The sequence below is a fragment of the Lithobates pipiens genome, unplaced genomic scaffold (genome assembly GCF_037356315.1).
Source record: "Lithobates pipiens isolate NorthernLeopardFrog02 unplaced genomic scaffold, aLitPip1_a1.2 Scaffold_3, whole genome shotgun sequence".
NCBI classification, from domain to species: Eukaryota; Metazoa; Chordata; class Amphibia; order Anura; family Ranidae; genus Lithobates; species Lithobates pipiens.
Genome location: NW_027507790.1, coordinates 118,131,924 through 118,144,334, shown reverse-complemented (window position 1 = coordinate 118,144,334; position 12,411 = coordinate 118,131,924). Strand labels below are relative to the sequence as shown.

The following is a 12,411-nucleotide window of genomic DNA, read 5'->3' as shown; positions in this document are numbered from 1 at the left end:
AAAATAAGTAAATAAATAAAATTCTTAAAAAAAAAAAGATATAGATATAGATAGATATAGATAGATTATACATAGATATAGATAGATTATATATAGATATAGATAGATTATATATAGATATATATATATCTATCTATATCTATAGATATATAGATATAGATAGATAGATATATATATATATATATATATATATATATATATATATATATATATATATATATATATATATATATATATATATATATATATATACTTTTTTTTTTTTTTAAGAATTTTATTTATTTACTTATTTTGTATTGCTGTATCCCTGATGGAGTGAGCGCTAGTCCCTGAAACACATTGGCTCTATTGTATGGTCTTCTACTTGAGGATGCAATAAAAATATCTGGAATATTGATTCATGGAGTGATGCACATCCACTTAGTATGTGAATGCCCCCTCACTTTCAAGCGCACCCATTGATTGGACAAAGCATTGATTGACCTGTAGTCTGGCACCATGTCAAGAGGCTGATGGTCAATTTTGCATATGAGAATAAACGCCCCTCCGGGGATGCACAATATTATGTTAAGACCCCTTTTACACTGGGGCGTTTTTCAGGCGCTTTAGCGTTAAAAAAAGCGCATGTGATGCGCTTGAAAGAAGCCTCATCTGCATTCCCAATATGAAAGCCCAAGTGCTTTAAGAGCCCTTTCACGATGTCTGCACCCGAAAAACGCTCGTAAAGCGCCACTTAAACTAGCAGCGCTTTACCAGCGTTTTTCAATCACTATTGGGGTGCTTTTAACCCCTGCTAATGGCCAAATAAAGGGTTAAAAGCACCCACAAAACACTGCTGCTTAAATCGCTTTTCAGTCGTTTTGCAGGCGCTTCCCCTTGATTTCAATGGGAAGGGGCACTTTAGGAGCGTTGTATTCACCGCTCCAAAAGCGCTGCAAAGAAGCTGCTTGCAGGACTTTTTTTTTGATGCCCTGCCAGCGCAGCGCCTCAGTGTGAAAGCACTTGGGCTTTTATATTGGGATTGCAGTTGCGGCTTCTTTCAAGTGCTTTACAGGCGCTTTTTTTTTTACGCTAAAGTGCCTGAAAAATACCCCAGTGTGAAAGGGGTCTAATAGTATATAACAAAATACAGACTGTGCCGTCTTATTTTTCTCCACAATAAAATGCTTTCTGTGAATATACCGCCACTAACTCTACTCTGATCTTTAGGCTGTCTACAGCTAAAAACTATTTTGAGTATTTTCATTAAAGTGCATTCTTGTGACAGAGTAAACAAGTGAGAAGTGGTTTTATTGTGCACACTTTACTGTTTGTTAATAGGTAGTGTGGGAAAGGTCCTCGGCTTTACTTACCTTGTTTATTGCCATTGGTTGTCACGTATATTTGTCAAGCCTGGGAATTGTAAAACAGGCTTGTGTTCTCCTGTACACATTGAATGTAGAGATTTTGACCTTCACATTTGTCTTCTTGAATAAGCTTCGTACTTTTCCACATCTTGTCTTTTTTGGAGTAATCAGGACTTGCAGTATAGATTGTAATCTCTGGTTGTACTTTCTTGATATGGGGACACTTTGTCCAGCCAGGCATGATGGCTTTCTAACCAATATTTTATTTAAACATACTGATGAATAAATTAAACATTGTATTTAATAAAGTGGGCTAGACTTTGTGTATGTAACCCCTAAGGCTTCATGTACACTTGAACTATTTTGACCACCAGTTTTGGGAAAACGCAAAATACTGCAAAATCGCCAAAATCGTATCTCTCCTAACTGAAGACGCTCCTGAACTATCCTAAAAGCCTATATATACATGGACACACAGGCTTTTGTGGAGTTGTGTAGGAGCTTTGGCACAAAAAAAAAAACACCAAAAGCTCCTAAACTCATATATACAGTACAGTCGGTGAGCTTTCTCACCCTAGGGCAGTGTTGATGACATGATCACTAGGTGAAAATAAAGCAAACCAAGCTTTAAAAAATTAAACAAATGCAGCCACCACATCTAAAGAACTGCTAAGATGAGATTTATATATATTTTTTTGTTCCTGGGTGTAGATGCACTATAAAGTATAAAAATCTGTTCAGAGTTCCATAACAGGATGGGTAGATGAAGGGGAGGAAACTAGCTTGAGGGTAAGTGGCTCAGGTCACATTCCACAAAAACCCACGGTCTTCAAGCTAATATAACCACTTGTGTACCGCGCCTGCAATGTAGTTCGGGCAGGGGTCCCATACAGGCAAAGCTATGTGCTCTGTCAGCAGATCCAGGTCAATAATTCATGGCCAGGACCTACTGATCGACTGTACAAACAAATGGCCACAGCCCTTACCTATAACTGGCCTTTGCAGCAAGAAGCACATTGAAGGGCAACACATGCAAAACAAAACCAGAGGAATTTCCACCTCTACTTACCGACCAGCCTGCAACCAACCAAATTCTCCAGTATAACAGTATGTATTAAAAACAGGGGTTTAGTACACATTTGCACATACATGTGTAAGCTAGAGCCCCATCAAGGCACCCCATTTTCTGTAGTCCCAACTCTAGATCGGTTGTGCCAAATCATAGCCCAGAGCCCTGTGTTGACAATCAACACAGAGCTCTGTACAGAATGAACAATCTGTTTCTTATCCTTTCAAATCAGGGATAAGAAACCAAGTTCTTTAGTAAAAAGCAGCATGTATTCTACATTGTTAGGCACACATTTAACCCGTTGATCACCCCAGATTTTAAACCTTTCCCAGCCAATGTCATTGGTACCGTTACGATGTATGTATAGTATTGGCAATGGTCACTATTGGCGTCACTGGTGATGTCGGTGTCAGGTGCCCCCCCTCCCCCAAACTTCAGTTGGTATCAGATTGCCCACCGCCCTGTGACAGTCTCATTATAGGTTGCTGATTATCGTCATTAGTAGTAAAAAAAAAAAAATATATATATATATATATATATATATATATATATATAAATTTTATTTTTTTGACCCCAGATCTCATATTTAAGAGGTCCTGTCATGCTTTTTTCTATTACAAGGGATGTTTACATTCCTTGTAATAGGAATAAAAGTGTTGTTTTTTTCTTTAAAAACAGTGGAAAAAAAAGTTTATTTTTCTTATTCTACCTTTTATTTATTTTTAAACGTGCCCCGTCCCGACGAGCTTGCGTGCAGAAGCGCATGCATGCGTGAGTAGAGCCGGCATATGAAAAAGGTGTTCAAACCACACGTGAGGTATCGCTGCGATCAGTAGAGTGAGAGCAATAATTCTAGCGCTAGACCTCCTCTGTAACTCAAAATATGCAACCTGTAGAATTTTTTAAACATTGTGTATGGAGATTTTTAAGGGTAAAAGTTTGACGCCATTCCACGAGCGGTTGCAGTTTTGCAGCGTGACATGTTGGGTATAAATTTACTCCGCGTCATGTTATCTTTCACAATATAAAAAAAAAATATTGGGCTAACTTTACATTTGTCTTAGCAGTTTTTGGGAAAAAAATATATACATTTTTTTAACTCAAAAGTGTAAGACTGTGTGACAAAGTATTGCAACAACCGTCATTTTATTCTCTAGGGTGTTAGAAAAAAAATATATAAGGTTTGGGCGTTCTAAGTAATTTTCTAGCAAAAAAAAGAGATTTGTTGTGTACAAGTTGAAAACAGAGGCTCGGTCCTTAAGTGGTTAAAGTTGTACAGTCTTTGTTCCTTTTTTTTTTTTTTTTTTTTTTTTTTCTTTTTTTTTAGTGCAAGCTCAATAAGCAAACATGCCAGAACTCCTGTCTTGCTAAAACAACCTTTTGGATTTATGCGTCTAGTGTACCATCTGGTGCACCTGCTCTGCTCTCTCTCTCATTATTCAAACATATAAAGGCTTCTGCCATTGCATTTAATGGATCATTGTGGTGCAGCTAGTATATGGCTTATTCAGCAGTGCAATTTCCTGTACAACTCAATTCTGAAGAAGTGAAACCATACCAGGCCTTTCTGTTGCTTGCACAAACCGAATGAATCTACAAGGGGGAGGGGGATGCTGTTGGAGTAAGTCAGTGCGAATCCATGTGCACTCTGCCCGGTGGTACTGATGTTGTATTCTTCAAGCAGTGTAGATACAACAGAGCGATATCATTAGATTTGCAGGTTTCTCTGGAGCCAAATTATTTGATTAAGTAATGCTTGCATCTAAAAAACGGTCAGATAATATACGTCTATGTGGGCAAAAATATGCAGACTTGCTCCTAACCTCCCATCTATGGCCTGCATTCTACTTGTAACCTTTAGCTTTTGTTACCCTTAACCTGACCTGCTGCATATGTATATGGAAGCCTTGCTGTTACTGAGACTGTGCTGCAAAATTGACTTGCCATATTGGATAGTCAATGAAAACCTTGGGCAGCCAAATTGGTAGTCTATGAGAAGCAGGCTAGCATTAGAGAGACTGCCCAGGGTCACCACGTTGTAGACTGGTACTAAAATACCCAAAGATGGCTGGATTGGGTACCATCAGACAGCTAGCTCACTACACTGCGGGGGCACTGGCAGCATCTCCAGGGACTCGTCACCCCTCTTCTTAAAGGCCAAGTTCACTTTTTTTTCTCTCTAAATTCCAGATCCCCTGTGTACTAATATAGCATTAATGTACTTATTTTGCAAGAATAAAACTGTTCAAAAATACTGCTTGATTATGTCTGCCTTCCTTCCTGGTCAGATTTTAGGTCACAACACTGGAAGGAGTTGACCAGCTGAGGGTAGATCATGCAGAAGGTGAAGGTGTGTGACGAGACCAGCTGGTCAACTGCTTCCTGTGTCATGACCTAAAGTCTGACCAGGAAGTAAGGCAGAAATAATGGATCAGTGTGTTTAAACTTCTATGAAGAGAGTGAGCTAGGTGTGAGTGTGTGTGTGAGTGTGTGTGTGTAAAATAGAAAGCGGTTTTATTTTCGCAAAAGTACATTAATGCTATGTTGGTGCATAGAGGAGCTGGAATTTAGGAAAAAAAAAAATGAACTTCACGTTTAAGCCTCGTAACCAGGATGAGAATATCGGACGAATGACCATTTGTTTGTTTTTTTCTGCATTCTAGTCTCGTATAGAAAATGAAGAGGTTACTAAACATAGGAATATTCTTGTATGACAGAATACAACTTCAGTGTATGTAGTGTTTTTGCATTGTAATGTATTCTTCTTTCATTTCCATACATGCGTGCTGTTGGGTCTTCTGATTTTTTTTATTTTTTATTTTTTTCAAACAAATACAATACTGATTAAAAGAAAATCGGACGTTTGTGGTATCCTACAATACCTTTTTTTTTTTTTTTTTTTTTTTTTCTTTTTTCGTGTTTATGTTCCTTCAGGAAAATTTCGGATAAACTGTCGTGATCGGCTTTTGAAAGATACTGATTCTAACTATCGGATCATCAAACGTTCGCTTTGAAAGCAGTATTTTTCGTCTGATTTTCTGATCATGGGTACTAGGCACAACTGATCCTGTGTGAGCTGTGCTTTCCATTAGCATGATGTAATGGAGAAGATGAAATCAGATGCATAGTTTGTATCATTGCTGCTACTTAGTAGTTTGCGCACATCTGCTGTGCTGCAATAAAGTAGGTAGAAGGCTTTAATCCGTAGGCAGTATCCATTGATTGTAAATTGTATTGGGGGGGGGGGGGGCACAAATTGCAGGAAAATGTCAAATGTGGGGGTTCTATCTAGCGTTGTCTCTTTTTGTATACTCCTTATATTAAATGTCTTCTAAAATATACTAAAATGTCTTCGCCATGCTTGTGGTGATGTTTTTCTCAGGAAGTGAGTTTGCTGCTAAGGGAATAAGAGGAAGTTTCTTGGTGAGGACTTGTGAAACAGCCGATTGCATTTACTACTCACCTATGTCTTTTGTAGATAGGTTTTTGCTTTTTCAAAGTGCAGTGATGGTGTGAAGTACAACAATGAACACAATCTATGTATCCTGGCAATTGCAAAGATTTACAGAATTTTGTCCTGCAGCAACTAGTGTGTACATTTTCTAGAGAAAAAACGGGAATGCCACTGCCGACCCACTAAAAATGCTTATTACCTGGCTGTCCTTGCTAGTTTCTGGCTTGCTGACCCAAATAAAGCCAGAATATGATGTCAGACTGCGGATTTAAAACCATCACAGTCACTGGTCAAGCAGAACTGTGAAAAACGATTTGATAGGCATGATAGGCGAAATCAGCAAAGACAGCCTGCTTATTTCTCTCCACGTCGGTTTCCTGAGGTTACAGCTATGAAGTTAATTCTGCTCTCCATTTTGGAATTTTATGCAGAAATGTTAGGAATGCAGCCACATTGTGCTTTATGGTGTGCAAAAATAATTGTAAAATGTATTTGTATAAATGCAGCAAGTATTACATACTTCCAGTATGCACAGGGTAAGGCTTCAGTGTGCACAGAAAAATACTGAGAGCTTGTACCATTGTCTTACAATGTGTAGTAGAGGGATCCCCCATCTCCTCATTATATCTATAATGACAGTGCAATGCAACGCTTTGCAGAAAAAAACGTCGTTTTTTTTTTTATATCCTTGTACAAATAAGTGTTCACAATTATGTGATAATGCTTGCACAGCCCAAAATGTTCTCAAAATAAACAGAAGTGGGAAAAAAAAGTTATGTAAGTGTATATTGTACTGCATGTGCATTTACAGGGAAATAACTGAATACAAAACCTCACCACAGAAGTTCCTTTTCACTGAAGTTGATGTGATATAAAACCCATACTGGCATGCGTTAGGTTAGATCCTCTCCGTATTACATAGAACTGTGTATAAAGCAAGATAATGGTACTGGAAGGCACCATTTCATTTGAAGCTCAGGTTATTATCATAGTGGCTGAACTACTAACTTCTTATAGATCTTCAGGCCCTAAAGCGGAGTTCCACCCAAAAGTGTAACTTCCGCTCATTGTTCTCATTCCCCCCTTCGGTGCCACATTTGCCACCTTTGGGGGGGCCAATGTACCTATCTTTCACAGGTATACTTTCCTCACTTCCGGAAGCCTCAGCCGTGGCTATTGACGTCACGGCGGGGGGCTCCCTCCTCCTCTCCTCCCTGTCACCGGGCCACTAGGAGAGAGGAGCCTCATGCATGCACAGTAGGTTTCCCGATGTGAAGCCAAAAGGCTACACTGCTGGGTCCCCTTACCTGCAATGGAGGCGCCATGTACCCGACAGCTGATGGAAACATCAGCTGCAATGCTGATATCACTGGACTCCAGGACAGGTAAGTGTCCGATTTTATTAAAAGTCAGCAGCTGCAGTAATGTGCAGCTGCTGGCTTTTAATTTTTGCAGCAGTGGGCGGACCTCCACTTTAAAGAAGGTTTAACCAACATTTCATATTCCTAATATGTGCCTGCTGTATCCATGTACTTGTATGAAAAGTATCCTGTTTTCTTCGTATTGCTTCCTTTGTGTGAAATCCCTGGAGTTCCTGTTTTCCTGCTTTCCTATTAAACAATTTAAAAAAAATGCCCTCACTAGGCATGAGAGCACAGCATGGTCAGTTCTCTAGCTGTGCTGAGAACTTAGCCTGCTTTATTCTAATGGTCAGACGTGTCCTGCTCTGCTCCTTCCCCGAACAACTATTCACTGGGGAGACCAATGTGCTGCTGTTCTTCCTCCCTAGCTCTCTGAGCTCCTTATGCAGCTGAGTATGTGATCACTTATAAAAATTAGAAAAAGGATATAGATATATATATCTATATCCTTTTATCTCTATAATATAGTTTTGCCATTTGTTTACATATTTTTTAAGTGGTGAGAATGCTTTATCTGAGTTTTCAGGGTTGCTCACCAGTTGGGACCTTCATCAGAAAGGAGTCTCGCAGGACCAATCACTTTGTTTTCTTTAATTTGTTACTTTATGTAGGATCAGACTGTGCTGTGCTGCAGGGAAATAAATGTGGACTTCAGCATGAGCTTGAAGTGTAAGGCCCTATTCGTACCTCCGACAGGCTTCATTGTTCTCCTAGAGGAAAGGTGTCCTTTAACTGCTTGTCCCCCACCCACAGTAGTTTACTAGGGAGGAGCGGCACAGGCAGATTAGACATAGTGCCTGTACGTCACTGGCTTGCTTCCAGGTTTGGGGTGGGCATGTGAGCCCCTTGCTGACCCGTGCTGTGATTGGACACAGCAGGAGTTTGGCAGCTGATTTCAGCCAATGATTTAGCCTGAAGTCAGCTGATTGGCTGTGTCCAATCACACACACACAGTTCTGTGTTTACAAAATCACACAACTCTGTGTACTGTGAATGACAATTTAGCTGAAAAACAGCCAGAAGATGGTAAAGTAAAAGCAGCAGACATTTTTAGGTACACAGTTAACCCCCTGATTACTGCTAGGTGGTAACCCAGCCAATGTTATTAGTACAGTGTCTGTGTACAATATTATCACTCTTGGTATCACTAGCAATGTCAGTGACCCTTCCAGATGGGGTCTGTTAGCGCCAGCTTGTCTGCCACCTTATCGCAGTCACATTTTAAGTCACCAATCACTGCCATATACAGTAAAGCATCTTATTGCTGCATAATTTTCAATATATCTACCATAGTTTGTAAATGCTTTCATTTTTGCACAGACCAATTTAATATTCGCTTATTGGGATTTTTTTTTACAAAGACCTGCAGCAGAGTACATTTTGGGCTAAATGTATTAAGACATTTTTTTTATTATTTTTTTTATAATAGTACAGTTTGTCTTTTAGTTTCTATAATAAAAAAAAATTACTCCTATTTGTGTGTTAAAAAAAAAAGGGGGGGAATAAATGAAAATTGCATACAGTGCTGCATGACCGCACAGTTGCCAGTTAAAGTATCGCAGTGCTGAATAGAAAAAAAATGCTCTGGTCATGCTGGAGGTCTAGTGGTTCACGCCAATCATATTTTTCCTTTTTTTTTTTTTTTAAAGCTGGTTACAAAAATAAAGATAATGAATGCAGTTGTGGGGTCCAAACAGGTGTTTTTAACTTTTGGGTTTGTCCATAGCAAAAAGTTCTCGGCCAGCTTTTAAATCACTAAAGCATTGTATATGTGATGTTCTTAATACATTTGGCCAGTTAAAACATTTGTGAATGTTAAATAAGTATAATTAAAGTGGTTATAAAGGCAGAAGTTTTTTTTTAAATCTTAATGCATTCTATGCATTAAGATAAAAAGCCTTCTGTGTGCCGCAGCCCCCCCCAGCATCCGTTAATACTTACCCGAGCCCAAACTCTGTCCAATGATGTCCACTAGACCCTCAGCCCTCCGGTACTCTCCCTCCTGATTGGCTGTGGTAACAGCAGCACCATTGGCTCCTGCTGCTGTCAATTAAAGTCAGTTAGCCGGTCAGGAGAGAGATGAGGCGGGGCCAAACCTCAGCTCCATGTCTGAATGGGCACGCTGAGCTGCAGCTCGGCTCGGGCACCCCCATAGCAAGCTGATTTGCTGTGGGGCACTCAACAGGAGGGAGGAACCTGAAGTAGCGAAGGAGGACCCAAGAATGAGCATCCAGGCTGCCCTGTGCAAAACCACTGCACAGAGCAGCTAAGTATACCACGTATGTTAAAAAAAAAAAAAAAAAAAATGTTGCAATCACTTTAAAACCAGGTGTTGGCTTTCAGTAGAATAGTTGAGAAAGTAAATAAAAAAACGTTATTTTTAGTTCATGGTATTAATAATATTTTTTATTTTAATTTAGTGGCGACAGATGTTTTTAACTCCAAATATCTGGCTGTCCAAGCCCAAAAGAAGATTCTTGGCAAGATGGCGTCATCGAAATACATAGCAACATCCTTGATTGATGACACCAGTGGGGAAGTACTAGATGAGCTTTATCAAGTCACCAAAGAGTTCACACAAAGCAAGAAAGATGCTGAGAAGATCATCAAGAACCTCATCAAGACAGTGATAAAGCTGGCTGTCCTTTACAGGAATAACCAATTCAACCAAGATGAGATTGCACTGATGGAGAAATTCAAGAGGAAAGTCCATCAGTTGGCCATGACTGTGGTCAGTTTCCACCAAGTTGATTTTACATTTGACCGCAATGTGTTGTCAAAATTATTAAATGAATGTCGCGACCTTCTTCATCAGGTAATCCAACGCCATCTCACAGCAAAGTCTCATGGACGTATTAATAACGTGTTTGACCACTTCTCAAATTGTGAGTTTTTAGCTGCTCTGTACAATCCATTTGGACCTTACAAACCCCATCTTCAGAGACTATGTGATGGTGTGAACAAAATGTTGGATGAGGACAACATTTAGGACTCGAGAAAGGTGACGTTCCTTCGTTACTTGCTGGAAATTGAGTTCGGTAACAGATTGCCATGTAGGAGAAAGAGACCACTTGTGAAGGAATGTTTAATCTGCTAATGTTAACACTGGAAACAGATTATTTTGTTATCTAATGACAATTTCTGGTTCTCCCTGGGCCAATGTTACTGGGCAGTTAGTACATGCAGATAAAATTCCTCATACATGCTGGACATACAGTAGCTTGCAAGTGGAAAGGAAATATCTTGAAGCAGAAATCTCCAGTTACGTTGGACTGTTACAACGGTCTGCCATAGGGGTAAAGTCATAAATGGCTATTTTCAAGGTTGCATGATGCAAAAGAAAATTGCACGTGTTTGCCTCTGTTGCTATGTAAAATATATTCTTTTTGCATTTATATGATCTTGATAGGCAAATGAATAAAAAAGGCAGCTTAATTTTGCTTATTTTTCTAAAATCTTTATGTAATTATTATATTCATGCAAATCTTGAATCTTGTGGTCATCAAAGTGCACTGCAATTTGTAATACGTTGACCCAGTGCAATACAGTGATAAACGGTACACCGGTATTGTCATTTTACGGCTGTCTATTTCTTTATGCGGAAAGCAGAATTGCACTTTTCTTTTTGCCAGTCAAGCTGTCATCCAAGAAAATAAAAATGTATCCATTCAGAAGTTGAAAACTTTTGTGTTGGCCTTCATTTTTAAAGCATGTTGTATATTATTATACAGGATTTATATACCGCCAACAATTTGGGCAGCACTTTACAACATAAGGGCAGACTGTACAGCTCAATACAGGAGGGCTCTGCTCGTTTAGAGCTTGCAATCTAGGAGAACATGCGTGGAAAGAGACCAAAAAACAGTTTTCTGCAGTTTAGAGTTTTGTGGCTTCAAAGAAAATGTATACCTTTTTACTATCAAAGGAGTAAAATAATAACTAAGGCCTGCCAACCGCTTAAAGGCTTAGTGAAGGTGTAGTTTATCAAAAAAAAATTATGTGCTAAAGTGAATCTCTCACAAACACAACACAACATATACATCTTTAGTATCAAAGATCAAATGAACAGTATATCCAAACAGGCACGCAAATCAACTTTTCCTAGAAAAGTTGAAGCTTGCCTCTACCTCCTCCTTTCTTCTGAGGTTGGCCATTTGAGAATTTTGGGTTTTCCCAGAAATGTCAGAAAAGTACTCAATCCCCTTCATATTATTTCAGCTATAGTGGTAAATATGTAGCGCTAAACCAAACATATAAACAGTGCGAGTGAGATTAATCAGACAAAAAAATAAGTGAGAAAAAGTCCACATAGAGGTAAATGAAACACCAAATGTCCATCTAGACACGTAGGTGAATACACAGGATGTCACACAGCCCCGAGAGTCATCAAACTGTAGGCGTCTTCAAAATAAACATCAAGTTTCATATATGCTTACCAGAGCGGACCTCCAGCTGTTGCAGAACTACAATTCCCATGAGGCATAGCAAGACTCTTAGACCCCTTTCACACTGGGGCGTTTTTCAGGCGCTTTAGCGTTAAAAAAAGCGCATGTAAAGCGCTTGAAAGAAGCCTCATCTGCAGTCCCAGTGTGAAAGTCCGAGTGCTTTAAGAGCCCTTTCACAATGTCAGCGCCCGAAAAACGCTCGTAAAGCGCCGCTTTTAGAGCCACAAGTATGACAGCCAGAGGCAGAGACATGATGGGACTTGTAGTTTAGCAACAGCTGGAGGTCCGCTAATTGCATATCCCTGCTTTAGAGTGAACCTGGCCCAAAATGTTTTTTTTAAGATAGTAAGAAATATGAACTACAAGCGCATTGCAGTACTCTGAGAGCCTTATGTCCCTTTGAAGCCCCTTCTGATTGTAGGGTGAGTGACTAGGCCCAATCCAGTTTCTATCCTATATTCCACAATCTTGTGATTCAGTAGTGAAATCCCAGAGCCTTTACCTACCTACTTAAATTCTAGCATTTGACCATTAAATTAGATGGTAAGGCTTGGTTTTGGAGAGATCGGGGCTTACTCTGAAAAGAGAGGAGTTGTAAAGGCAGAAGGTTTTCTATCTTAATGCATTCTCAGACACTCCTCCTGATTGGCTGAGACACACCAGTGGCACCATTTGG

At 39.5% G+C, this 12,411-nt stretch overlaps 1 protein-coding gene across 5 annotated transcripts in view; it reads left to right on the top strand.

Annotated features, from left to right (window-relative positions):
* TNFAIP8 (TNF alpha induced protein 8) overlaps positions 1-10,972 on the top strand; it is a 149,434-nt gene extending 138,462 nt beyond the window's left edge. For all 5 annotated transcript variants that reach the window (XM_077462222.1, XM_077462221.1, XM_077462217.1 and 2 more), the window contains exon 2: positions 9,711-10,972. In XM_077462222.1, coding sequence (XP_077318348.1) covers positions 9,711-10,279 — 569 coding nt within the window. In that variant the 3' untranslated portion in view covers positions 10,280-10,972. The remainder of the gene's footprint in view (positions 1-9,710) is intronic.
* The last annotated feature ends 1,439 nt before the right edge of the window (positions 10,973-12,411 follow it).